Below are 27,164 nucleotides of genomic sequence, written 5' to 3'. Positions count from 1 at the left end.
GGAGAAGAGCACAGGCTGGGAATGAGGGAAGAAATGTCATGTAATAGCCTCAGAGCACAAGCTGAAAGTGTGCACCTTTCCAGGAGGAGAGCAGTGCTCTGCAGTACAAGGCAGTTGTAGAAAAGTGCTCACTTGGCTGTTTTCACACTGGCAGGGCCTGTGAGAAATAAAAAAAGACTCTGCGTGGCTTTGCAATGGGCTCTTTGGCTGATGTACAGGTATTGGTGATTTTTTTTTTTTTTTTTTTTTGTCAGAGAGAAGCCTTACCATGGTAACTAATTTATAAAATCAAATTTAAGATGTGTACCTTTGTGGAATAGAAGGTGGAAATGAGAGAAACTGGAAAGTTGCTAACATCCCCCTGAGGTACAAACTTCTCTATTTTGTTTAATACCATTTGATCTTTTTTGAGTGCTAAACTGTGATTTGAGCAAAGGTGACAGCTCAAGAAACTTGTCAAAATATGTTTTGCATGGAGAAACTGAACACTAAGTGGTCTGCTGGACCGATTTATTATTTCTCTCAAAACGTAATAAGAGATCTTCAAATTCTGTCTAGAAGGCAACTTGAGGTGGGCAGGAAGGTCATAATTTTCTTACCTTTTCACAGGGAGACTCCCGTGGCAGGCTCCCAGGGCAGCAAGGCAGTGCCAGCGCTGGCAGAAAGCAAAATCCATATGTAGTATTTAAGTAGCTGGTGTTTTGACCCTGCCCTCCCCAGCCGCCTTGCCTGCCCTACCCTGTAGGCAGTAATACAAATTGATTGAATCATTGTTTCAGTGACTTAGGATTTGTTTTCTCCTCATAGCTTGCATAGATGGTGTAATGTGGGGCTTATTAGCCTTGTTCCCTGAGGGAGCGAGGTGCAGCTGTGTTGCCTTTGCATGTGTAAGCTCCCCTCTAGGGCTGACTGGCTTGCCTGGGTTCAGCCGTGGTCTGCAGGGAGGTACAGGCCTTAAGGACGGATGTTTTCTTCAGGTTTTGTGAAAATCTGCAACAGGATAGAGGGGAGAGAGAGACGCTGAAAGGAGTTGTTGTGGAAAGGAGTTGTGTGGAAAGTATAGGGTGGCAAAGCCTTCCCAGTGCTGAGGAGGTGGCTGTAAAAAATGTTTCCACTCCTGCTTTTGCAGCCCCTCAGCCAGTCCCGCTTGGGCTGCCGTGGGGCCGTGCGGTCTGATAGCAGTGATCCAAATAAAGAAATGCCTCGGGGAGCACAGAGGCGCTTGTAGCCCAGATCAGTTCACCAGCCCCGCTTATAAAATGACAGCAGAAACAGCTGTTGGACATTGGCACGAGGGGCAGGGACAACACAGGCTGCCCTGGGGTGTGCTGGGAACTTCCTATGCCCCCACTGCCACCTAAACTGAAATTCTGGGTTTATTGGATATGATGGAACGTGCTTTCCAAGCAGGTGAGCCCTGAGTTTCTATTATTTCTTTTTCTTGATCATAAGCATTTTCAACATTTGTTGTTGTTTTTTCACATTTTTATGCTATTTTTCACTTGCATTTGATTGCTGGTAGCAGGCAGCACTCAACTCTTGAGCTTTGATGTGAAGTTCTGTGGCGTGTATATAGTTCTTGTTTTGATGTCTTTGTGTGTCACCTTATTATGTCAGAAGCTCATGCGCATATGAGTGCAGTGTTGCTTTGTAATCCCTCCCGCTGAGAGCTATTTAAGCATCCAGTTTAACTTAAAGACTGTAAACTGTGAAGAGGTGTGGGGAATTGAACTCTGATGCTGTTTAAAATGCATGGGCTGGGCAGGTGGGCAAATAAAAAGTGAATTTGTTTTTCCTGGAAATCTCCACAGCTGAGAATTGTTCAGAGGCAGGTGGAGATTTAAAGGACATCACAAGAGCATGAAGGTGATCTTTGTATTGAACAAACCTCAGTGAACTCAGTGTGCATATGTACCCGTGAAGGTTCATGGTTGTTGAAAAACATGAGCACGGAAGAGCTGCTTGTGGCTGCCCTGATGTTCAGCTGGCCCGCATCCTGTCACCGACAGCCCTAGCTCAGTATAAGGATGGAAGAACAAGGCAAGGACTAACAAAACCTCCCAGCGTCCACCGGCCTGCTCCTTCCAAACTAGGTGCTTAATGCTGGTGGAAGACAGTGCTGTTCCACGGTTGGAGCACAGGCACTGGAAGCTGGAGTCTGCTTTCTCCCCCTGGGCACCCTGCAGGCAAGCGATGCACGGCTCCCTGGCCTCGGCGTAACTGTGAAATGAGTAAAAAGCCTTCCTTGTTCTCAGGTGCTAACAGAGTACGTGCTGATCCGGGGTAAACAGAAGTCAATGCGGTTACTGCCTAGGGCTCCAGATTAAGTCCTAATTTGTAGAGATTTTTGAATGCACTGGAATAAATGGAGTGTGGAAGTTCAGACTCGCAGCTCAATTTTAACTGGTGCTATTTTTTACACAAACCTACAACACCCTTCTAAATTAGCTGATGGCTGTAGCACACCCCAAGAAAGCGTGTAGCGATCTGGTCTGGAGCACAGGCAGGAATATGAATGCGGTGAGAGGAACGGGGGCTCTGGCTGCTGGTCAGTGACTCGTGCATCCTGCGGGAGGTGGGAAGCCGGGAGCACGGGAGCTTCCCGCCACCTGGGCGGCCGGCTGTGCCGCTGCTGTGCTGGCCGGCCTGTGTCGCGATAGGCGCTGTTTAACCCTTTCACTTGTGAACTCGAAATGAGCTGACACCGAAGCGGGGTCAGTGGTTCAGCCAGCGCCATTTATTACGTTACTTGTGCGATCCCCGTGTCTGCAGCACTGTAGCACTTAAGTGAACGTTCGCGATAATTAATAAATGCACAGCGTCAGCATGCACACACGGGCTTGGGGTTACCTTGTGCGCACTCGAGGAGGGGCCCCGGGCCGGTGCCGGCACTGCGGCGGGTGCCCGAAGCGCGCGGCCCCGCCAGCCCCGCCCCCCACCGCCGCCGCGCGGCAGGAGCACGGCCGCCGACCCCGCACGCTCCCGCGCGCAGCAGCGCCTCCGCCCGCGGGGCCCCGCCCACCGCTGCCGCCCCGCCCCGGAAGCGCGGCCCACGTGAGGGGTGGGCGGTGCCCGCGGGGGCTGCTGGGCCGCGCGGTGCCGAGTGCGGCCTTGAGCGCGGCGGAGCGGGACCGCGTGCCGGGCTGCGGCAGGTTTGTGCTCGGGGCGGCCTCGGTCCCGCGCCGGGCGGCTGCTCCCGGGGACGGCGCTGCTCGGGCGCTCCGCCGGGGCCGGGCCTGGGCCTGGGCCTGGGCCTCTGGGCCACGGGCCTCGATGAAGAGCGGCGTGGCGGGCCGGGCGGGCTGCCGGGCGGGTGGCGGGGCCCGGGTGGGGGAGCGGCGGCCGGGCCGGGCGGGAGCCGGTGCCCGGGGTGGCGGAGCGCGTGCTGCCCCGCTCCGCTGGCTGGGGCGGAGGCGCGATGCGGGGCCCTGCCGGGGCGGGCTGAGCCGCCGCCGCTCCTTCGCCCGCTCCGGCCACGCGCCCTGCGGCGCCCCGCGCGTGTGAGGCACCGCTGGTTTCTCAGCGCTGCCGGTAGAGCCCCGCTGCCGCACGTGCGGCTCCCGCCGCCCGGCCCCGCCCCGCGGGAGCGACCCGGTGCGCAGCGGCGGCCGGGCGGGAGCCTGTGCGGCGGGGCGCGGTGTCGCCGCAGCTGTAGTGAAGTGGCCTGGACCAGCGCGGCGGCCCCGGCCACGGGGCCGGGCTCAGGGGCCGACGCGTCTGTCGCCCACGTGCTCCTTATAAGAAATTCCTTATATTGCGCCGACTCGGCTCAAAAGCCAACCGTGAAAGCGGCATCTGTGGTAGTGAGCGGTGGCGGCTGATCCGCACCTCAAATAAAAAGCTGTTTCGGTGGAAGCAGCTGGTCCGCGGGCTCGGAGCTCTGGCGCAGGCTCCTGAGCAAGGTTCTGTGCGAGTAACGGCTCCCGTACTGCATCGGGGAAACGCCGTTACGGTAATGGTAAAAGTGGTAAATGACTGGTGAGATGAAAATCCACCTGAGAGTTCTTTTGGGATGATGTAGCTAATACATAGTGAGAGGAAATCGTTCTAGTTAGCGGGCTTGACTGTCCTTTTCCATTTGTGATGTCAATCTCATACTTGCATTATTTTAACTCGTTTTCATTTTGCATGGTACTGGTACAGACTGGATGCACAGAAGGAACAGGTCGGTGTGGCCTGCTAACAGCACTGATAGTGAAATCGTACGTAGGGTTTTGCATGCTGCTCAGACTGACTGTTCTTCAGGGGAGCTAGCTTTTTATCAGCCTTCATTGCTGCACAGTAACCGAAAAGTATCGATCTGGAAGTTGAATCCTAGCTTGTGCCAAATGACTGAGCTAAAGAGTCTGAAGTGAGCATGTGCAGCACGACTAGAATTTCTCTTAAATTAGAAGGCTGCTTCTGCTTTTATTCTAAATAGGTTAGAGCTTGATCACTGTCTGAACTGTATTTCGCACATGGCAAGCTTGAGTCTCGGTCTTGCCTTCAGTTTGTCATTACTTGCAACTGAATGGGTGCTTTTTAGAAAAACTTCAGACTTAATCTGAAGGAGTTGTCCCAGGTCTCATGGTGTTTTATGCATCTTTACAGTTTGTTTTTTACCTTGAAAATACTGCTAAGGAAACAGATTTAGGTTTTTGTCTCCTCTTATCAGTGGAGCTGAGCTGTATGGTGTGGGTGGAAAGCAAGTTCCTGGTTCTGGGCATTTCGGTACTGCAAGGGAGGCAGACTGGGACAGCCATGCACTGTGAGAGCTGGGGAAGTCCAAGAAAGACAGGGTAGTCAGGGATATAAGAAGGCTGGAGGAGTTTAGGTGGCAGAAGCTAGGTGAAGACAAAAGCATATGTTCTTTCATTATACTTTGCAGCACTATTATCTCAGCATTTCTTAATGGCTTCTTGGGTATCCAACTGTAAAAAGAAGGCCGTCTTGCGTATGTCAGACTGGTGTGGCTTTTGGCAAGGCTAGAAGACCCAGGCTACCCTGGACGGTTTGAGGCGGGGGTCCTCTCTAAATGACAAAACCAAAGCGAAGTCAACTGCTTTACAAATGGGTTCTCTTGTAATTACCATCTCAGACGTGCTGCCTGTGTGTAATCCTCACCTTATTAACTGGCGTAGAACTGCTGGTGATTCAAGCAGCATACAGCCAAAAGCTCCCAAGTTTTATTTTAACAATTTCTATCAAGGGAAAACTTGCTCTAAGAAATCCAGGCACCATTCAGTATGACGCAAAATGGCAAAGGCCACTGAAGGAGCAAGCAGATATGGCCTACTTGGGGGCAGGTCTGCATTTCATGCTACAGGGGAGTACAAAGCAACATTCTCCACTCAGCTCACTGTTCAACAGTGTACTTGAGACTGGCTGACCAAATGGAAGGTGGTGAGGGAAGATTCCTCTATCCAGCTCAATCTGTGTTTCACTGTGCACCAGCAGATTGTCTGTGTTCTGGAGTTCCAGAACGTACTCTTATTGCATTTTCTTTAAAATGGGATACATGACTAAAATACAAATTAATTTTTCCCCTGAATATGCAAGAGAACAGGGTTTTTCACATCTCTTAGTAAATTACTATATAGTCTTACACATTAATAGAGCCATACTGTGAAAAGCACCCATAAGAAAATGGTTCACTTAAATATGTTGCCTAGTGCTTAAAAAAATCTGCCACACCCGGAGAAGAGTTTGCAGTGTGAGTTAAATCACCAAACTAAGGTTTGAGGATATGAACATGTGCATAGCAGCCATTCAGTACCTTTTTTTGATGCTGAGGATATAGTTTAATGTCAAACCTAACCCACTACAACTGCTTGCTCCCAGAGAAAGGTTTTTCCAATTACTATTTTTTCTCCTGTTGCGCTCCCTGTCATTAACAGCTCCATCACTAGTGTTTTAGTCTACAAGCTGAATGAAGTCAATGACAAATTTATCTAATGGAACTGTTCTTCCCTTTCTTCTCTGGGGGTTAACTTTCTCTTGGACCAGGTGTTAGAGTAGCACACAAGGAGTGTGGTCAGTGAGTTGATCCAATGGGAAAAGCTGTGACTACTCCATAGCCTGCCATTAAATTACACCAAACTAGGTATAATGTGAAAGAGCATTGGTTTCTCTCACAAGGCAGGTGGTGGGGACAACGTCACAGGGGAGTATTAACACAGGGCCAGTACCTGCACGTGGTGATGAACTCCGTCAGTCTCCTGTAGTCAGGGTGGCAAATGTGAGACATCTCTGAAGTAACTGCAACTGCTTGTGTTCCATGGCCTGGATTTTAGTAAAGTGCTTTATAGACAAGGATCACACTGAACATAGCTGTCAACTAACACTCGCTGAAGTCATGCTCTAAAGAGTGTTACAATGTTAGGTACTGCTGCAAGTCCAGTAGTGGAGACCAGGATGCAAATTTTAAGACTGTAAGTGCATAGATGAAAAAGAACTACAGGCAAGTCAAAGGATGGAACTTAGCTTTGAGATCGGGAGGAGGAAGAAATGGGTGTATACTGCAGACTGCAGTAGGCTGAACAATGATCAGTGAATTGAACTACTAAAATAAGAAGATGGGGCTACCAGGCAGGTGTACTGATGAACGTAATTTCTTGTGACAAGGGAGTCTCAGGGGAATATTCCCTGCTTCTGCGTTGCCAGTCAGCTTGGTGCTCTGAAAGATGTTACTGTCCTGTGAGCTGCAGAAGAGCAGAATGTGTATGCTTAAACCTCTCAAACCATGCAAGACATGAGTGCAAACCCGTCTTCACTGTAATTACAGATTACTGATCTGTGAACAGGGTTAACTGAGGGCCATGAAACTACTTCATCTTCTGTAGCTGGATTTAACAAATGTGATCGTGCCCAAAGGGAGAAGGAAGATATCTGTGCTTCATAGTTCAAAACTGAATTAAAACCAATTTCTGGCAGCTTTATAAAGCTGCATTTTCCCTCAAGGATTACTCTTCACATTCTGTGCTTATCTTGCGAGCAACTAGATAGACAATTTCTGATCTCACTTAACTTTCTGGCCAGTATCTGCCTTTTTACCAACCTTCTAGTACCTGTAGTGATTGTTTGTGATGTACTGGGATTATATGCTTAATGCCATTTCAGAGAAGTTACTTTCAACTTAAAACATCTTACCTCTTATCAAAGATGCTTGATTCGTTATTCAGGCAGAACTGCAGTGAAGACAAGTTTGTAAAGGAGAGAACTAGACGTTTTTACGATGTATTGATAAACGCTGGTATTTCTTTTCCTTCCTCCAGTAAAGTTCCTTGAACTTTCAAAGATTAGTTAGGAGGCAGAAACTCGAGGAAAGTTTCTAATTATACTTACTTAGGAATATTAAACAATTTTTGTTACTGATGTTTTGCCTAGTGGTCAGACCTTGGGTTTAACTTAAAGAACAAATGTTTGTTTGTTTAAAGAACAAACTTAGGTTTGTTGCTGTTAGGTACCAACTGAGGATCCCTGCCTAGAAAAAGGTAAATAACAAATAATGCCGTAAAGTAAGTGGCAGCATGTTTCTTTACCTGTCTTCAATGTAGAATGCCAAATGCTGCCTTAACAACAAAAGTATTTTACTTGGGTTTTTTTTTCCAGTTGTTTCATAGTTGGAGTTCTGCAGTCGTATTTAAAAGTTAGCTCATAAACATAAACATATGGCTGAAGAACTTGTCTGTTATCTTCTTTAGATGAGGCTGCAGTGAAATGCAACACTGTAAGAATATAAGTCTGTAGAAAGTACAATTCAATACATAGTGCCTTTGCTCTGTATTCTCTTCAACACAGCTGGTGAAGATGGCTGAAAATGGAGATGGCGAAAACATGTCTATTTTGGAAAGTAAAATCTGTCAGCAAATTGAGGTAAGTTCAATTTATATTTTTGGATCTGGACTGAGATGTGGTTTTGGAGACATTCATCTGTAGGGACTTGGCTAATGGGAACTTCATAGGGAGTTAGACTTGAATCTTCAGCTCTAAAAAATGCCTGTCGCAGCTCTATGGCAGGTATTTGTAGTCTGAGTTGGAAGTTATTCTTGTCTAGAGTTACCTGTAAGACCACCATTTAAAAACACAAAAGGTTTAAATTGCTAGTGTTTTAGATACTACAGCAAGTGAATGTATCATTAAACAATTTATTACTATGTTCACTAGGGTTATTCTGTGCAAATAGGAATGTGGATTTTAATTCTATACAACTTAATTTTGAGGTGGAAAAAATCCTCCTACTCAGGAATCTGCTGATTAAAATATCAGCACATTGCATAACTTGCTATTATTATTTACTGCTACAAATTGTAACTAAACTTATGGGCCTACTTTAAGTATTATTAAGTATTTCTAACTCTAGAGGCTTGGAGGCTTACCCCACAATGGAAGACGGAGCACATAATTTAAAATTACATCAAAACAAACCCGTTTTCCTGAAGGACAAAAGTAATGCATGTGAATGCCCATTAGTATATGGAGCTGTAGTCATTATCTATGAAAAAAAACCCCACAACGAAACCAAACCAAAACAAACCCAGGGCTTGAGGAAAAACAGCTGACAAAACTTGGCTTGTGATAATGTGAGTTTGAGGTATACTAAAGGGAGAGGTATTGTTTTAAGACTTGCACTGACTTCTTAAAGCACAATGATATTGGTGGAAGCACTCCAACTTACCCTATAGCTTCAAGTATTTGACCCTAGTTAGATGACTGCTAGTAAGCAAAAGAATCTGATTAAGTTTCCTATCTTGTACTGAATCATTTTCTCATGCTGGACGTGACCAAAATAAGAACACAGTAAATTAAAGTGAAAACATTTTTTTTTTTATTTTACAGTATTTTCTTGACTGAGACCTAGAACCTCCAGTATGATTTCTCAGTGTGGCAAATACAATATTCTTGCTTATACATTCTTTAAATAAGGACTAATTTGACTTTTGACTTGGCAGAGCTTGATCAGGTTGATTAATCATTATGTTGACAGAATAAGGTTCATGCCTTTCCTAAATAAAACTGTAGTCTACCTTTGCCTCATTAGTCCCATTGGATGAAGCAATGGTGTTTTTTTTTTTTATAGTTGACATGTTGCAGCTAACTTCTGGAAAAGTATCCTGCTAAAGCAGGAAGTGGTAATTACAGAATTTCTAATTGTTCAGACTAATGAATTTTGGTATGTCTCAATCCACTGCAGTAAGTTGTCAGATGAAAATAAGCTTTTTAAGACTGAACATTCAAAGACAAATCTCTCTCCCTGCCTCTTTCCCCCTTCTTTTTTGCAGTACTATTTTGGCAATCACAATCTACCAAGAGACAAGTTCCTAAAGGAACAGATCAAACTAGATGATGGCTGGGTGCCTTTAGAAGTAATGATCAAATTCAACAGGTAAAACAAAGTACAGCTAATCTGGGTGGAAGGGTAACTTTCAGCTACTTATCTCTTTTTGGGGCCAAATGTCTCTGGTCTGCATGAACAACTCGTATTGCTGTTTTAACATTTGGCTTCCGCTTTGCCTATGTATTTGTAATAACCTGTGTCTGCTTACTCAATAGGTTAAGTCGCCTTTCAAAAGATTTTAGTGTTATTGTAGAAGCACTAAGAAAATCCAAGACTGGTTTAATGGAAATAAATGAAGACAAAACTAAAATCAGAAGGTCTCCAAACAAACCTCTTCCTGAATTAAATGACCAGTATAAGGCTGCAATTAAAAACAGATCTGTATATGTTGTAAGTGAACTTCCTTTGCTCTGTGCTGTTCTGCAGGACTTTGAAAACTAAGTAAAGCTTGAATTAGACTAGATACATTATAACTTTAAGTGTCAGTTTGTTGCATATAATCCAACCTTGTTGCTGTCTTGCAGAAAGGCTTTCCACTAGATGCAACTCTTGATGATATCAAAGAATGGCTTGAGGATAAAGGTCCAGTTGAAAACATTCAAATGAGGCGAACGTTGCAGAGAACATTTAAGGTAGCTCTTGCAGTGAACGGTTAGAGCTGGGGCAGGGATGCCCTGTTCTGAAATTCTGTTCAATAACTCTAACACTGAATGCCTTTTACCTTTTAACAGGGCTCAATATTTGCAGTTTTTGATAGTGTTGAGTCTGCTAAGAAGTTCACAGAGATCCCAAACCAAAAGTACAAAGACACAGAGCTGATAGTACTTTTCAAGTAAGTCCACTGAACTGATGTATGAACTAATAATGGTCAGGGGTGGATTTAGACAAGAACTTGGCTTGGACCCGAGAATTGTAAGTTTCTGCACTGTTGTACAGGTAGAAAAGCTAGCTGTGCCTTTTGGAGACTAGCACCTCAACTCCAAAAGACAGTATCAACTGTCTCTTGGCTACCATGGTCTTACTTTATAATTACAATGGAATACTTTAAGTGGTATTAACTTAGCTTATATTCTGTTGAAGGGAGGAGTATTGTACAAAGAAGAATGAAGAAAGGAAACAAAACAAAGTAGAAGCTAAAGCAAGAGCTAAACAGTAAGTCATTATCAATTGAAGTGCCTGGTTTTGCTCACCTGACCACATTTGAACTGACTCTTAACTAATTTAACTTTTCTACAGGGAAAAAGAAGAAAAACAGAAACAAGCAGCAGATGCTGAAATGGTATGGTTTTTTAAAATCTCTGTATTTGAAAACTATGCAATGCTTGCTTTTGTACGGCTTTTCAGTCCGCACAAAACAAACACGCTCCTGCAGCTACATTTTGTAAAGTTAACGTGGGATATTCAGAGTGTGGAAGCACTTTCCACAAAATAATTTCAGCTTTTCCAGCTAACTTACGGCAAGGCTGTGTTTTGTCATGGTATTTAATCTTACTTTCAAGAGAGTAATTTTATTTAAAGGATCATATCCTGAATTTAAATTATTAGGCATGTTTACCTGTTCAGAAATTATCCTGAATGCACCATTGCAATGACTGTTTCTTCTGTGGTATTTAAAGGATCCAGTAAGGATTTATGTCAGTGTTACATAGATTTTCAACCTGAGGTGTCAGCCTTCAGAAAACTGTTTTGTAGAAGTCGAAGAGTATAACTTTCTTGTGGGAAAGGAGTCCTAACTTCCACATAAATCTATCATAGTAAGCAAAGAAAATTTAAAGAAGGGGAAAATAAAACAAAAAAAGGAGGAGGTGGGACATAGCATGCAAGACCTGGACATCAGCATAGATAAGCTATGTAGCAAGAATGGTTGGGTTACTGATGGTGCTAAAGGGGGTGACTTCAGATTATCACTATCATGTTTTTATAGTTTTAGGATTGATGGGGAGAAAATATTAATATTCAAGCTTGACTCTTCAACAAAAATTTACTTTTAAAAAAATTATTATTTCATTTAGAAGTCTCTGGAAGAAAAGACAGGATGTCTTCTGAAGTTTTCTGGTGATCTAGATGATCAAACATGCAGAGAAGATCTCCATGATGTATTTTCTAATCATGGAGAAATCAAATGGATACACTTTGTCAGAGGTGCAAAGGAGGTCAGTAGACTCTTAAGCAGTTAAGATCTCTGTGTTAAAGTTTGAAACTGAATGATTAAGTGCTTATTCTGTTATGTAATCAATAAGAAATTATTTATTTGACTTGGGGAATTGCAGAATATTTAAAGAATTAAATTGTTCCCTTAAATTCTTTCAAAAGAACATATAGTGGTTCCAGCCTTCTCAGTTGCTACAGTCAAAATTGAGCGTGAATGTTTGTTAGGACAGTCTGAGGGTTTTGCTTCAGTCTACACATATTTTATATCATGCAGGAGCCATGAACTTGCTAAGATACCTAACAGGGTGTGTTGTTCATTATTCTAGCTGAATTTTTTTGCAGTAAGATTCAAATACAAATGCCACTCTTCTTTTTAAGGGTATTATCCTATTTAAGGATATTGCAAAAGAAGCTCTGGAAAAAGCCAAAGAAGCACATAATGGAAACTTACAGCTTCGAAACAAGGATGTTACATGGGAAGTGCTAGAAGGAGATGCAGAGAAAGAAGCTCTGAAAAAAATACTGGAAGATCAGCAAGAATTGCTGAAACAGAAAACAAAAGGTCCTACTTTTATTGGTTTAAGCATTTATAATGTCCTAGAAGTGGCATTGTGTGAAAGTAACTGTAAATAGTGAATACATACTAAACACTGACTAACTGTAAAGCATTATTTTGAGCTTGCCAGTTTAAAAGACAAATGATACAGAGTTCCTGACATCTTATATCCCCACAGGACGCAAAATTAAAGGAAAAGGAAGAGGGGGAAAGATACCTCAAGGTGTGCACAAAGGAAAAGTACAGTTTCAGGGCAAGAAAATAAAATTTGAGAATGAAGAAGAAGGTGGTGAAGTGGACAGTAAAACAGGTAAGTCTTCTGTGCACTGGATGCAGCTTCTTCAGTACCCAGTGCTACCTTCTGCAGAAGTACTCATGTTTCTTACAAGCGTTTCATATTTGGCCCTGCACTGTAGTATTTCTGTCCTGTTGTCAGTATCTTTAAAGTAACTTCAAGGGTCTTGTACTTGATTCCTTCCAGAACTGTCCAAAAAGCATATTAAAATCATTACTAAATAGCTGAGGCTGTACTGCAAGGCTGTTCAAAGCATTCTGCATTGAAAGATGCTGGTTGTCGGTAACGTTATACAACTATACAGACCCAGTCTCTTGAGTGGTGATTTTTTTTTTTTTCTTTCCACTTGAGGGTATGAGAAAACAAATAGTTTTGCCTATTGGTATTTAGTTTGGAGAAGATGAAGAGCTAAGCTTCTGTTCATTAGATAACAGTACTTCCTTAAACAAAACCCAGTGAAACCTACTCCTGTTAGATTATCTCTCTTCATCTTCTTACCTGCTCTCCTGCTGTGAAGTTATACAGGGAAGAAGCTCTTAAAAGTTAGTATTTTAGAACATCTAAAAGCTTTAAGTCGCAGTAGTAAGTAAACCCTCTAGCACAGCAGTGGCTGGGAATAAACTAGGACTCATCCTTGAACTTACATGGTAGGAAGGGTTTGGTTTTTTCAGAAGCTTTCAGGTAATATTGAAATGCTTTCCTTTACTGTAAATAACTACATATTCGATCTTGCAGAACCAGCAAGTCCCAAGAAGAGACCACTAGAGGAAATGGAAAAAGAGGAACCTGCACCAAAACAACTGAAAACAGAAAATGGAGATGGAGATCAGTAATACAAAAATAAAACCAGATTGTTTTTATTGTTCCATTTTCAATAGGTTTTAAAGTCATGCTTCAGTTCAGAAGTTTCTTGGCAGAAAATCTAATGAAATCCACTTCAATGTCAACCTACAATGAGAGGAAAGCTTCATATTGTTGGGTTACAGTTTTTCTGTTTAAGCATGCTTACTCTTAACATACCACCCTGGAAAACTCTTTTATATTTATAGTTTTGTTTATACTGTCAGATCCTCTAAACTTCTCTGGCACCTCATTCAAATGTAAAAGGTTCTGGACTTTGTAATCTTGCGGTTATGTTAAATAGCAGCTTCAAATAAATTCAGGACTTAAAACTGCTTACTGCTGAAGCCTGGATGTTAATGTAATATAAAGCTGTAACTGTGAAGTAGTAAAGCTGAAGCACAGACTTATTTAAGTTCAAGACACCAAGAGAATAGGTACAGCTGGATAAAACTTCTAATCTTTGCTACTCCAATCTTGCTCAGTCTACTGCAGGATTCTCTACTTCCCCTGTGGCAAAGGGATAGATGTTTTCTAGGTCAGCATTCAGCATCCAGGAACTTGGCTGTAGGCTTAAGCTTCCGTACTCTAGCATCCTGTCTGGATCTTCTGTTGTGCGTTGAAATGCACAGCTTCTTCCTGCCCCCTCTAAGATGGTTTCAGAACACTGAAATAATGCTACAGCTGTGAAATCGTAGTTACTCTGGCCTTCATTATTTATTCAGTCTTAAGTTCCAGTTGCAGACAGGATCAAGCAAATAATTACTAAAAGCTGAGTCAGGGCTACCTGCTGCTTTTTCACATCTAGTTGTAATGTCTGCTTCGTATTACAATGCTTCTTTTCCCTATTCAATTACAAAATGCAGTAACAGCAATGGAACTTGATGCCATCGTACTGAACTTGTCTCAAGTGCTGTGAGCATTCCCCCATCTAGTACATATTGCCCTGAAACTTAAATTTTCTTAAGTAGAATTTATTTACCTGCCTAGTACAAGACAGAGCATTTTCTCAGTTAAGTTAGGTTTTATACTTACTGATTTCTCCTTATGGAACTTGTATGATGCTGGTAAGTCATATCTAAGTTCTGCAAACAGTACAAAGAATCCTTGTTACACTAGAATGATTATTAAGTCAATTAACTTACATTACACCCACGTTCTATTTCTTCTGTTGCCCTCTGACTAGATAACTGTCTTGACCTCTGGACTAGATTAAGTGAGCATTTAGGCCAACCACATCAGACAGTATGTGGATGGCTTAAATGCAGGTGTGTTTCAAGCACCTGTGCAACTTCCATGTTGCATGAATGTATGCATATGTCCATCCAGCACTATCCACCTGGTGACAGTTAAGAATTGGGAGGATACTTGAACTGTCACTATAAGTACAGGATTTTTTTTTTGTGTGAGGGCTGACCTGCGTGTTGCTTTTGTTATTCAGCAACAATCTCTTTTTGAAGCAGGAAGGTAGGCAGCTTCTGCTTGAAGGCAAAAACTAGTCCTGGAAGAAATCCAGTTCTAGTTCTGCACAGATCAGAGCTTTATTAAATGCCTGCTTGTATTTTAGCCAGGTAGCAAGGTATATATCTAAAAAAACCCAACCAAAGCCAAAATGGCTGCTTAAATAAAGGCTGTCATTTTCAATATTAAATCACACATTTATCTCAGGCTGTTAAGACTGGTTAGCTCCCAACGAGATGCTTTGGTTTTTAACAACAAATCAATCTTACCTGCTATGACTTCCATCTTCACTTCCCATTCGTCTGCTTTCTTTTGAATGTGCTACAATATTAGATAAAGGTAAATTGAAGAGCTAGTTTCTATACCATCTTATAAACCCCTGTACATATTTAAGAAAGTCTCCTGTGCTTTTGTTTTTCAAGTTGAAACATTAGATCAAATATTTATCTTGATGTATGTGAGATCATGGTTATTAGACATGATTAGTATAAACCCAAGCCAAGTTTCATACCACACAAAGGTGTGAACAAATCAGTGAAGCTATAGACAACATCATTAAATGCCAGCTATTTCATTGCCTGGTTAGTGCTTGCCCTACTAAAATGAAGAACTTACCTGCCGCGTTGAAGTTTTGTGAAGGGAATATACAGCTGTTTTTGCCATTTGTAAAGCAGTTTTCAGAAAAATCATATCCATTCCTAAAGGAATGATGAAATCATTAGAATTGTCAAATGCAAGCTTAAACTAGAGGATTTAAAGATCTGCTTCATGCTTCTCTGGAGTCACAGCTATTTGAGACTGCACTGAATACATTAAGGTACAGGCAGTATTTCTAAAACTCACCCAATTGCTTTTAGTAAAAGCAAAAAATGATAGGGATATGAAATAGCTAGTACTGTTTCTTTCAGACCCAGTGACTGTTAATTAAAATGTTAAAGTTGTTAATCTGTACTTAGGAAACTGATTCCAGATCAACAAAACTCTAGGAAATGGTAATAAGGAAGGGAGATGCTTCTTTGAAAGTGTTGCCCTTGCTATTTCATTTCTAGTAATTTCTAACCGACTTTCAGAATTACCAACCTTTATTATGCTTGGTACCAAACGGAGGGTTCATAATAACTGTGTCAAAAGTCTCTGACATGGCGTCAGAAAAAGAACAGACATCACACTGAACCATGTTGACATTCGTGAGCTCAAAGTCTTCAATATTGCTATTAAATATTTGCAGTGCATCTGCATCAATGTCAAACCCCACACACAATCTATTAAGAAAAAAAAAAAAGGTGTCACATATTAGTGTTCTGCAAACCAAAACAGTGTTTAAATACTAAAGTTTTGAAAGGGATCTGTGCACACAACTTGTTTTATCTCAGAAACCTAACAAGCATACACTATAAATTCAGTGCTGACAAAAATGCGAGTAGCTCCATTGCCCTTTCTCAAATATCCTTTTAAAGTTTGTGAAGGAAGTTTCATGTATTCATTTCGTGCTTCACGGCAAAGCAAACGACTTCCAAATTCATAGCAACTGTCCACCTCTTCCACTATTTGAATAGTTATTGACTGTCTAAACATATTAAATAGCCTAATTATGCACAGATTAGATACCTAAAATTAGTTTAGTTCAGCATTACTATATTCTAATCTTATTTTCTACTCTTCTGTGCCAGAAAAAAACACAATCAGCACTTAGTATCAAGTACTTACCCTGCTCCTAACATTGCACTACCAATGCTGAGCATGCCACAACCACATCCTAAATCTGCAATTGTTTTGTTTTCAATATCATCAAACGTATTGTGAATTGTATAAAGCATACGTGCTGGGGAAAAAAAACAACAAACCACAGGTCAATAATATCAAATATGCATCCGATTAATCAAGACAAGCTACCTCTGCTTTCAGAAAACTCTGGACTAAAGGTTTTCTTGTCATGCAAAATTGAGCTGATGTTCTCACTGCCTGTAGTTCTCTTTCATTTATATGTGAAAACAAGTCAAAAGCATTTTGGTGAGTTGCAGAGCTCTACATCTTTGATGGGGAGGTTACACATAGAGCTGTTCGCATTTTTTGTGGGAAAAGTACACCTTTAAGTTTTTTTGAGGAAAACCAGTAAAAGTAAGTAAAATACTGGGGAAAAAAATCATAATTAGGGTATCAATGAGTGTCTGTATATAGACTTTATTTTCTCTGTATCATGAAATAAGTCCATTTCAGCTTTCTTATTTACAGATTAAGATGTTTCTATCACAACATTATCTTTTAAATCAATTTACTCGATTTTTGGATTGCACGTTAACAGTATCCTTCCAATGAAAAGAAGCTAACAGATCATTAAAATATAATTAATTACTTTCCTGCTGGATATTTCTCAACTACTTTAGTGGAAAGGCTTCAAAGGAGGCAATACAGTAGAAACACTTTTAAAAATTTTTTATTTTGTTTCAAAGTGCTGCTGAAGAACTAGCAAAAGAGAGAATGGTGCTGTAGTTAACCGCTACCTGCGATATGAGGGCTTGTTGGATACTGCTCAAGGAGTAGTTTTGGGCTTTCAAAAGTATCAACTTGTTGAAGACAGCTTTCCAGTTCTTTAAGCTTCAATTTCTTCATGTTTATAGCTTCACTAAGGAAAATTACATTAAAATGTGATCGGTTACAACTATATAAATAAGCTACGTATTATCTTAGATTATTTTATGCTTAAACCGCCACTGTACTCCTCAGCACCTCCCCGGCGCCCCCCGCAGCCGCTCCCAGGGCCGCCGCGCCGGCGAGGGAGGGGGCGGAGCGCGGCGCCGCCGCCCGCCAGGTTCCCCCGGCCCGCGGTAGCCCCGGGCCCCACGCACCGCCAGCGGCCGGCTCCCGCCCCCGCCTGGGCGCCCACCGGCCCCGCACCCGCCTCGGCCCGGGGCTCCGCTCCTACCGACAGGCCCCAGTCCGCCGGCGGCAGAGGCGTCCAGGCCTAAGCGGAGCAGGAACCGAGGCCCCGGCACGGCTACCAACCGCACCGGCCGCTCGCCCAGCAGGACCCCCGCCGCGGGCGCAAAGCCGCTGACTCGCACGCAGCTCCGCCGCCGCCCTGTGCGCCGCCTCCGCTCACCGCAGCCCCGGCGGGGCGGGCTGAGGCGCCGGGCCGGGCCGATGCGGGGGGCGCCGCCTTGCACTTCCGCCGCGCCGCCCGGCCCCCCTGCCGCAGGCCGCGGGTAGCCGCCCCTGCCGCCCGAGCGGGGCCTACGGGAGGGAGGTGCAACCGACGTTCCCCGGTTTTTAATTAGCAGATGTTAGCTCCGACTGTCGTGTATCATCAACGTGGTACGTTTTATTGCAGTCTTATGTGCTACCGCTGTTACGTACCTGCAAAAGCCCGGTCTCCCAGGCACGTCCCCCAGCACTGTTGAGCGCCATTAGGGACGGAAAGCCAGGAAACGGGCTGCTACCTGTCCCGTGGGAAGAACCGTCACTGAGAGAAAAGGAACAGATCTACTGACTTGTGTTTTCCTTCCTCTGATCCTGGAGGGAGCCCTACTGCAGCCTGTGCCCGATATTCCCTGCCCTCAAGGAACCGGCAGGCAGGTCGGCAGCAGGTGGGCAGCCGCAGAGCACCAGCGGCCAAGCCCTGCCTTGGGCACTTGGGGGGCTGCTGCTGTCACATAAGGTTACTGTCGCTTAGGGACAGATGTTTTTTTCCTTCTAAGGCTTTCCATTATACAGGTGAAAATCTACCTGTCGAGCTGTACAAGTGCTGGTCAGTATGCAAGCTACGGTAATTCACACCCAAACACGCTCTCCCCTGGAGGGAGCGTGCGGACGCGCCCCGGTGCCTCAGGCCGCCCGGACACTGCGGCGAGCCCGTGGCCGCCCAGGCGCAGGAGCTGCCGGCGGGGCGCCGTGCCGCTGCCGAGGGCCGGGGGTGCTGTGCCGCCCCAAGCGGGGCTGCCCATGGCAGCGAGCGCGCAGCCGCGGGCCCGAAGTCTCCGAGGTGCCTCCCGCGCCCCCCACGCAGGTGCCTCTGACCTCAGAGCCGCCGCCTCAGCCCGACGGGGCCCGCGCGGGGCGGCGTCATCCCGGCAGCCGCTTCGCTCGAGAAGCGGCTCGGTAACAAAGAAAACTCGGCCGCCGGCCCGGCCCGGCCCGGCGGGCCCCTCCAGGCCGCTCCCGGCGCCCCCGTCCTGACAAGACCTTTGAGGCGCGCGGGCGGCGACATTTTGTGAGGGGGCGGCGCGGGCCGCGCACCTGCGCGCTGCCGGGGCGCCGCGGCCGGCGGGGAGGGCAGAGGAAGAGGAGGGGTAATGTCAGGGGAGGGGAGAGGCAGTGTCAGGAGGAGCGAGCGGGCGGCGGGGAGGGCGCCGGTGCCGCGGCTATCGCGAGAGGGAGGCGCCGCTGGGAGAGGAGAGAGGGCGGCGGGGGGAGCCCCAGAGCCGGGAGCCCGGCGCAGCCGTAACGGCTCCTCAGTTTCCCATCATGGCGGGGGCCGGCGCCAGCGGCCGGGATAAGCGGGAGACGGCGGCGCGGCTGAAGACGGTGCTGGGCGGCGAAAGCGGCGCGGCGGCGGCGGCTGAGCTGCGGGCGCTGCTAGAGCGGGTGCTGGCCCCGGCGGCGGGCCCGGGCGGCGGCGGCGGCGAGGCGGCGGCCGAGGCGCTGGAGTGGTGCCGCTGCCTGCTGTCGGGCGGGGAGCCCTGGGACAGCTTCGTGCAAGCCGTGCGGGCCTACGACCCGGCCACGCTGTGCGGCCTGGTGTGGACGGCCAACTTCGTGGCCTACCGGTGCCGGACGTGCGGGATCTCACCCTGCATGAGCCTGTGCGCCGAGTGCTTCCACCAGGGCGAGCACGCCGGGCACGACTACAACATGTTCCGGAGCCAGGCGGGGGGCGCCTGCGATTGCGGCGACAGCAACGTCATGCGGGAAGCCGGGTGAGCGCCGGGCGGCCTCGGCGGGGCGGGCGGGCACCTGCCGGCGGGGGCGGCCCCCGCGCTGGGCGGCAGAGGTGTGTCCGCGGCGCAGCCCGGCGCCTCCCTGCGCGCCGGGGGAGGGGGGCCGGGCCGGCGGGGCACCTGCCGCCCTGCGGGTCGCCGGCCTCCCGCCCTGGCTGCGGGGCCGCTCTCTGGAAACGGCGGCAGGGCCGCGCTGAGCCGGGGGTCGGCCCCGCCTTCGCGGCCGCCAGCCCCGGCGGGGGTCCGGCGAGGTGGCTTCCTTCTTTGTCGGTGCGCCTGTGCCGGTTTTTAGGACGCTCGTTTGCAGATCGCGTTGCCCTCGCACCCAGTGCCGGCCCTTAGGGAAGCTGGTGAGGCGGAGTGCATGGCCGGCAGTACCTGTCAGCTTCCAGCTGGCTGCCTTGGCCGAGCGCAGCTAACCGCGAAGTGTGTCCAAATACTCTTGGACTTTGCGTGAGCAAATATGCCGAAGCGAACAGATTGAGTAAGAGGGAGCCATTTTTGCGTGTTCTTCCAGTCTGCACTTCATCTTGCCTTCTGTTTTTGCTATTCTCAGCTGTAAATCACAGGATTCAGTAACTCTTGGATGGATACAACAGGGCAGGGTTCTGTAGAAATCAGAAGTCTTTATATCCTGTAAGGATGCAGACCTACTGGAGGCAAGACTTGAGCACTTGGTCAGGTGAAGAGGCATGTGGTACCTCACTATACCTGCCTTTGTTCCCTTTGTACTCACCAGTAGAAGTGATCCATTGACCAGCTGTTGGGTGGAGGTGATACCTAGCCAGTAAACTTCACGTTTCATAGTGAGGTGTCTTTGGAGCTCCCTGTGTTCCTGTTCATTCACCAGAGAGCTGGAGACTTCACCAGAAGACAGTTTGGAGTGCTTGAGTGAGGCCTCCTTCTGATTAGCTTTCTAGAATAGTCTCAATCTTGCTTGGCTTAGCCTGAGTGGGATGACATGCTCTCCTAAGAGCCGTCCCACCTCTTTCTAATAAATCCTGACTTGTGGTTTACCTAGCAGAAACCACTAGGAACATATATAGAAATAGTAATACATTTTCCTTGGTTCTTTTCATGTTTTTAACATTTACATCATATAATACTGCATCGCTCACTCTGCATCTTAAGATTCCCTCTCCTTCTGCATTTCTGCTTAGAGATTTCACTAATCCTGTTTTTTCCTGTTGCTTGGAGGTTGTTGTCTTGGCTGTGGCTTCTGGTTTTTTGTTTCTTCTTATGTTTTTTTCCTTTGTTTCTCGTACCGTCTTCCCTCATAATTTCTTTGTTCATTTTGGTGGAATATTTTCTCATTGGTAGGCCCCCTCCAATGGAAGAGTATTTTTCCTCCTTTTGTTTTCATTGATCTTCAGTGGTTTCAAGGGGCTACGCTTGAAGTGATTCTTTCATTGTCAGTTCTTGTTCAACTTCTGGTGATTCTACTTTCCTCAGTATCACCGAAGTAACAGCTCCCCTCGATCCTGAGAAGGAAGAAAAAAAATTTAATGTCCCTTCTTCCAGTGCTCAGTGTGGGATAGATATAGGGCTCCTCTTAGTGGTAGGATTTTAATAGAGCACAGACAAATTGAACTACTTTAGGTGAATATTAAAATGACTTCTGATACTCCTCTCATCCTGGAGTTTATAGTGTTCACAATTGTCTTCTATTTTACGGTTTTCTTCTTGAGGAAAGCTGATTTGATAAAGAAGAAATAAAAAATGCTGTTAAATTTGCAGTGTAAACAGATGCAAACCCTGAGGGAGTAAGAATATTTTCCTCATTTCTGTTATATTTTCCCTACTTGTTACTTTTAATGGTGGAATTTGAGAGTAAATTGTCTTGGGCATGAGGTAGGGCCCTTCAGGATGTTTGATCATTCTAGATAAACAATTCCATTCAGAAACAACGCTCTTTGAGTTGAGCAGTAGATTTTCCAGTCCTTGTGGACACACCGGAGGACAATACATGACAGTACATGGGTGTCTGCACTCAACATAAGGTCACTCCTGCTTATCTAAAGAACTGATGTTAAGCCAGCGCAATTAAGTGAACTAGAAACTGTTTGCTGTGCAAGACAAAGTAAGTGAAGCTTAAACCAATGTGAAAACATTAATGTGTGCAAACACATGCATTTCTACCTATTGACTTGCATTGCTTCAATGCAGCATGTTTAGATAAACTGATTTGTCTATACAAATCAATTGCACAATTACAAAGATAATGCTTTACATGTTAAAGTTAGGAGGCCCTCATGGTAGATTCAGGAAATTGGAGTGTGTCTAGCTTAATATAACCTTGGCCACTGCAGGCTAGGCTTCTATTAATAGTAAGGGAATCAAATGTGGAGCCTACTTACGAACTTTATCTACCATCTGCCCGCTCAGATAAAATTTTGTGTAGAAACTGTATACGAATATTGTAAGTAACAGTATTTTGGTTTTGTTGGTTCTTGTTATCTGGCTTATCATGTTCAGAGTTTTTTGATTTGATACATCTCAAAAAATACTTCTGATGAAGTCTTAGTTAACTTATCTGCTATAAAGGAAATTTCTCCAGCATACCATCTGGAATATCTTTTCATTTCCTTTAAGGTGGCTAATGTGAATCTAGAGATGGGTTTTGTCTGTGGTGTAAGGAAGTGTGTGTTAATCTTTTATTACTAATTAAATCTATAATTTACTTTTTAGAGATAACTGAGTGTTAATTTTTCATTTCTGATGCCAGGAAGCTGGAGTATCACATATTAGATGGATGCTGATTTGCTTTAAGTACCTTGTGTAATTCTCATTTGTTTCAGAAAAATCAGGTTGTCACATTTGTGAACCTTTTGATTCTCATGCAAATTTCAGTGTTTTTGATGATTAAGTTAATTCTACTTGGTCTGATATTCTAGAATGTAATTTAGACTTTAGAAAATGTTCAAGTTTGTAAATGTAGCTGCTTGTCAAAATATTATAAACTAGCTGTGGCAAGGTTTAATAGATTCTAAGATCCAGTGATATGTCACTAGGTGAAAATAGTTTGTAGGCATCTCCCACATGGTATTGAGCCATGGGCAAATGAAATTTTGCAGCTCCATCAGAGATAATTAATAATGTTCTGAAGAAGGCAAAATCTTCAGTTCTGAAGCATTTATAGTAGACATATGCTCATAGTTTAGCAGGCAAGTTCATCTGTTGGAGGAAAAAAAAACCCATGCAGGTGGACAGGGGAAGATTCAGACTGAAGTATTTTTTGGTTGGCAGATAATTTTGTGTTATAATGAAACTTTGTAGAATAAGCTTAAAGGAAGCAATATGCCATGTGGTTATATTAAGAATTTAACTAGTTAGTAACATGTTACTGACAAGTACTGTCTTGTTTCTGTGGCTGTCTTGTTATGATTCCCCTTTAAGTCTGTAGACAATAACCTGATATACTAGAGAGCTTCTGTGCTTTGGCTATTTCATTCCCCCGTGTCCTGTTTCTGAGTGTGCCTCACTGTGTGTTGACTTATTTGTTAAATTAATCATGTGGGAAGCAGATGTTTTAGTGCTGCATTACAGTACAAAGAGAATAATATCTCCATCAAGGGTTGCATATCCTGAAAGGCAAAAAGCCAGGTTAAGAATTTCATTAAACAGGCTTTTGCATTGATGTTTGCTGTATATTTGATGGTAGTTATGGCAACCAATGGCTCCATTGATATATAGTGTTGCCTTCTCTTATGACTTATGTAAAAGGATCTGAGAAATTATCGATTTCCACTTGTGACAGTGGGCCATTTCTTTATCAGTAGGCATCTGTGAAGTAAAAAAACCCTATAGTTTTAAGAAAGGTAACTGTTATAGATTGATGTTGTATGCCTTGTGTTCAAAAACGCCTTCAGGTACCTAGCTGTAAGCTTTCGGCAGTCCTGTCTCTGATGATCCGTGCTCATCCTTCCATTTAGCTCCATGTCTTAGGGTATACATTGTACAGGTTTCATGGAGATCCTGTCTGAGCTACACGCTAGATCAAACTTCTCTTTTTTTTTTTTTCTTTTTTTTTTCCTTTTCTTTTTGTTTTTTTTCTTCATTTTGTCTCTCTTGGGGACTGATACATTGTTGGGTCTGCCATGATCCCTTATGAAAAGGCCAGAAAACTCTTTGCCTCCTCTCACTGCCAGCAAGGATGAGAAGTATATTCTTGGTTTATAGCCTGCTTATTTTCTTCTGCTTTAATTTATTTAGAATTGGGTCTGTTTTTTCAGTGCATTAAAATGTTTGCACACAGTAAGTATTATTGAATAGTTCTAGTTAAGTTTAGATTTTGGATAGTAGATACCTAGTATTGATGACCTTTGCTACTCTGTCTCCGTATCCTTCTTTCCCTCCTTCTGACTCAATTCCTTATTTTATCCCTTTTCCAAGACACTTCCTTACAGGAACTCATTTCAATAGAAATGGCCTTGCTGTGCTGTTTGGGAGTTGTGGAAGAATATGTTCTATTTCTTCTGCTTTCTGTTGCTGAATAAGGGACCTTTTTCATATTGTAGACTTGAGAAAACTTTAACAAATAGAGTGACAATAAAAAAGCAAGTTTGTTGTTTAGAAAGCTATTATTAATAATTACCTCTGGATATATTCTTGCATGTTCATCAGGCAAGGTCTTTTGTATCATCTTGGGTTGTAGCAGCTGTGATCCACTTGAGATCAGGAAAGTCCCATCTGCCTGTGGCTGGGTTCTGGGACATACAGGTAATAATTATTTTTACTGGCATTAAGTAGATCACGTGGTTATTTTATGGCATGTCTTACAACAGTGAATCACCTATTTAGCATACACATAGCATGTTTCTGTTTAAGGTTGTCTCTTCCAGTGTGACTATCGTGTTCTTTGACAGTAGACAAGAAGGTTGCAGTTCTCCAGGACCTAGGCTCAGTTTGGTAATGCAGCCTCAAAGAGGGAAGCTCTTTTGGACCTTCAAGAAGTTGCTGAAACAGATGCTTTATCAACAGGCTGAGACCCTACACATTGTCAAGGAGTTTAGCCTCTGAGCATTATGAAACTACGTAAGGACATCCTCATGTTCAGGACTGCTGGGCTGGTACAAATGGTGTTCTGTAGGATCTCTGTCAGCTCCCATGAAGCTTCTCTGCTTTTGAAGTCCTTTGGGCTGAAGGGACCAAGGAGAAGTCTGAGCTGTACTGCCTCTTAGCTCGGCACAAGAGTCTGAATAAACCCATGGTCATGTACTTCTGGTGGGTGTTACTCTTTGGAACAAAAACTCCACCACCTGACCTTCCACAGACAGGGTAGAGGAATCCATGCTGGGATTCACACTGACCACAGCATTTCAAAGAACCACAGTTACCATGCATTTATAAATAATTGATTCCCTCTGCCTTCTTCCCTACCTCCCCCAGACATAAAGCTCAATATTTTGTATTGCTGCTTAGGATTCCACAATGACATCCGGTAGTTTTCACAGAGCTTTATGTTAGGTCTTAACTTTGGAGAGTGAAAGATTTCAGATCACTGTGTTGCTGAAGTTCATCACGACATACAGTCAGCTCACAAACCTGCCTGTCTAGATTTCTCTTAAGAATGCCTCTGATTAGGACTACATCAGCCTCTAAATTACTTGGTGCAATGTTTTCCAAATGATTAACAGCCAAGTGATAATTTTGTATTGCTGCTTTTAGAGCTGTGGCCTGACTAGATGCCATGTACTTTATACACGCCTTAGGAATAATGTGTGGTTGTTTCAAAGGCATCAGTAAGATACTCAGATGTATCAATGTACATAGCTTTAAACATTTAGATGCCTGAATTCTTGCCGTGTTAGTCACTGAAAAATATTTAAATAAATGATGGTTCTACCCCAAAGCTTTTGCTGGTAGGGCCAGTCTGGTTTGAAGAACAGAACAGTACTCTGAAGATTGAGCTCACAAGATTCAACTGCTGTGTATCTTGCCTTGTCTGAAGTAGGCATATTTATTGTATGACTTGTCTATGGCTTTGTAATATACTTCGGTATATAATCTGTTTAAGAAGAACTGGTGTTTTGGAGGTCTCTGGAAATAGTTTTGTTTAAGTTTGGGCTAACTACTGTTGATTTTCAGTTCCTTTGCTTTGATCCCACCAACTTGTAAAACTCCTTTTAGCTCTTTTGTGAACCTGTCAGCTATCCAGGATTCTAAGTTTGCTAAGTCAGGGTGGAGTGGTATTTATCTGGTACAGATCTGATCTACATGGAGCTGTCAATGGATCTGTTGGCGATGGAGTAAATGTGGTTTTGGGTCTATGTTTGGAAAACACGTTCCTAAGGAACTTCTGTCTCTTAGATCTTTCTTAGTGACAATTAATATAGGTTGGTTTGGCGTTTGGGCTGTTCTTCCTTATCACTTGCAGAATATTAGGAATTTTATATTTACAAAAAATCTTGGAATGGTGTCTGACAACTGCAGCTGATTCCAAATAATAGTGTCCTAGGTGCCCTCCTCTATAGAGTTCTGGTAGTTAGTTTTGAAAATAGTATGAATTTTCTTTACATTGAAGTAACAAACGTAGCCATTTGGGTATTACAATAACAAGGACTATATAATGAACTCTGTTGCCTTCATCAAGATCTATCTCCATTTCTGCACAGTGCCTGCAGCAGTAATAGCTCTGGCATGAAACGCATGAACGCTTACCTTTCCAAGGAAACTACAAATTACAGATGTACCTTGTCTGTTGGAGGCCTGACCAAAGTGGTATCTTCAGCTTAAGTTGATAGCTTTTATTAAAATCCACAGGTCTTACTCAGATCCTGAAGAAGTGAAGATTGGGTTTGCATTTGTCTGGCATTGTGCAGTTGCTTTGAAAATTTGGAACCAAAATATTACATGCTGTATTTTTGACCTGTTTAAATTTTCTTAGCCAGAAAATATTTTTGTTGACACTATTTTGGAAACTTTTATTTTTGTTCTTTAAATAGAAGATGTACTGTGTGTGTGCTTCAGGGTAGATAATTGATGGGATTCTGAAAGCACCTGGGCAGGGAGAGACTGTATGTGAACTAATGGTTTGGGGAGAGTGAGGGCCAAGCAAAGATGGCTTTGATGAGGGCTCGGGACTAGACATTCTATATGCTGATCTGCTTGTCCCAGATCTACTTTTGAAGTCTTTTGAAGCTTTCTGAATGCTATGTAAGGCTAAGAACTAAAATCAGATCCTAAAAATGAGGAAGTCAAGCATCCTGAGCTAGAATATGCATTGTATCTTAATTTGTCCATCTATCTTTAGGTCCATATTTAGGGGTGGGGAAAGATACCTTTAGACTCCATGCTGTGAAAGACTTTTGTGTGTAAAAACCTTTCTTGTGGGCTTTTTTGTTGTTAACCTCCATGAAGATTTTGAGAGTTGAGTTTGAAGAGTATTCTTGTCAGTGACTTCTTCAGTATATTCTCAACAATGCCTTCTTCAGGACAGTGAAATACTAAATTAACTGCTCATTTAAGAGGTACTGTGCCTTTTCTCAACTGAAAAGGCTGCAGTTCCTGTTGGACAAAATGGTTAGAGACTGTATTCATACAAGCAAATGCATGAATTAAGATAATTTTAATAATCTTAATATTGCCATTGACAGTGTAACTGGGGCCCTT

General features: G+C 44.0%; 3 protein-coding genes across 16 annotated transcripts in view; 2 read left to right on the top strand and 1 right to left on the bottom strand.

Annotated features, from left to right (window-relative positions):
* The window catches only part of SSB (small RNA binding exonuclease protection factor La), a 32,690-nt gene extending 19,197 nt beyond the window's left edge, over positions 1 to 13,493 (top strand). The window contains exons 1-12 of one of the 2 annotated variants that reach the window (XM_056349984.1): positions 3,024 to 3,152; positions 7,780 to 7,854; positions 9,261 to 9,364; positions 9,532 to 9,706; positions 9,841 to 9,948; positions 10,048 to 10,148; positions 10,397 to 10,468; positions 10,553 to 10,595; positions 11,329 to 11,469; positions 11,846 to 12,029; positions 12,202 to 12,333; positions 13,054 to 13,493. In XM_056349984.1, the coding sequence (XP_056205959.1) occupies positions 7,789 to 7,854; positions 9,261 to 9,364; positions 9,532 to 9,706; positions 9,841 to 9,948; positions 10,048 to 10,148; positions 10,397 to 10,468; positions 10,553 to 10,595; positions 11,329 to 11,469; positions 11,846 to 12,029; positions 12,202 to 12,333; positions 13,054 to 13,151 (1,224 nt within the window). In that variant the 5' untranslated portion in view covers positions 3,024 to 3,152; positions 7,780 to 7,788 and the 3' untranslated portion in view covers positions 13,152 to 13,493. Of the gene's footprint in view, positions 1 to 3,023; positions 3,153 to 7,779; positions 7,855 to 9,260; positions 9,365 to 9,531; positions 9,707 to 9,840; positions 9,949 to 10,047; positions 10,149 to 10,396; positions 10,469 to 10,552; positions 10,596 to 11,328; positions 11,470 to 11,845; positions 12,030 to 12,201; positions 12,334 to 13,053 lie in introns of those variants that run through there. The other variant, XM_056349985.1, reaches the window with a different exon arrangement.
* On the bottom strand, positions 13,152 to 19,536 carry METTL5 (methyltransferase 5, N6-adenosine). 5 transcript variants are annotated; one of them, XM_056349992.1, is made up of 9 exons: positions 18,343 to 18,589; positions 17,974 to 18,056; positions 17,121 to 17,242; positions 16,327 to 16,441; positions 15,700 to 15,881; positions 15,235 to 15,317; positions 14,889 to 14,940; positions 14,194 to 14,243; positions 13,152 to 13,266 (listed from the first exon to the last, which is right to left on the bottom strand). In XM_056349992.1, the coding sequence occupies exons 3-9, from the start codon at positions 17,227 to 17,229 to the stop codon at positions 13,213 to 13,215; spliced, it is 645 nt and encodes a 214-aa protein (XP_056205967.1). In that variant the 5' UTR covers positions 17,230 to 17,242; positions 17,974 to 18,056; positions 18,343 to 18,589; the 3' UTR covers positions 13,152 to 13,212. The 5 variants fall into 5 exon arrangements, with proteins under 5 accessions (XP_056205967.1, XP_056205970.1, XP_056205966.1 ...); XM_056349995.1 differs by lacking the exons at positions 17,974 to 18,056; positions 18,343 to 18,589 and adding an exon at positions 19,406 to 19,536; XM_056349991.1 differs by lacking the exons at positions 17,974 to 18,056; positions 18,343 to 18,589 and adding an exon at positions 17,543 to 17,749.
* The window catches only part of UBR3 (ubiquitin protein ligase E3 component n-recognin 3), a 117,239-nt gene continuing 107,892 nt past the window's right edge, over positions 17,818 to 27,164 (top strand). For 4 of the 9 annotated variants that reach the window (XM_056349948.1, XM_056349947.1, XM_056349950.1 and 1 more), the window contains exon 1: positions 18,932 to 19,532. In XM_056349948.1, coding sequence (XP_056205923.1) covers positions 19,081 to 19,532 — 452 coding nt within the window. In that variant the 5' untranslated portion in view covers positions 18,932 to 19,080. Of the gene's footprint in view, positions 17,932 to 18,929; positions 19,533 to 27,164 lie in introns of those variants that run through there. The other 5 variants (XM_056349953.1, XM_056349946.1, XM_056349945.1 and 2 more) reach the window with 3 other exon arrangements.

The sequence above is a fragment of the Falco biarmicus genome, chromosome 8, assembly GCF_023638135.1.
Source record: "Falco biarmicus isolate bFalBia1 chromosome 8, bFalBia1.pri, whole genome shotgun sequence".
In the NCBI taxonomy this organism is placed as follows: domain Eukaryota; kingdom Metazoa; phylum Chordata; class Aves; order Falconiformes; family Falconidae; genus Falco; species Falco biarmicus.
Note: the sequence above shows the minus strand (reverse complement) of the source record. Positions and strands in the feature narration are given on the sequence as shown.

Excerpts from the sequence above, each read along its gene's own strand:
- METTL5 (XM_056349995.1), bottom strand. The coding sequence starts at position 17,229 with ATGAAGAAATTGAAGCTTAAAGAACTGGAAAGCTGTCTTCAACAAGTT. Across the intron at positions 15,882-16,326 it reads AGTGCAATGTTAGGAGCAGG|ATTGTGTGTGGGGTTTGACA; the intron begins GTAAGTACTTGA and ends TTTTCTTAATAG. Across the intron at positions 15,318-15,699 it reads TGGTACCAAGCATAATAAAG|GAATGGATATGATTTTTCTG; the intron begins GTTGGTAATTCT and ends TCATTCCTTTAG.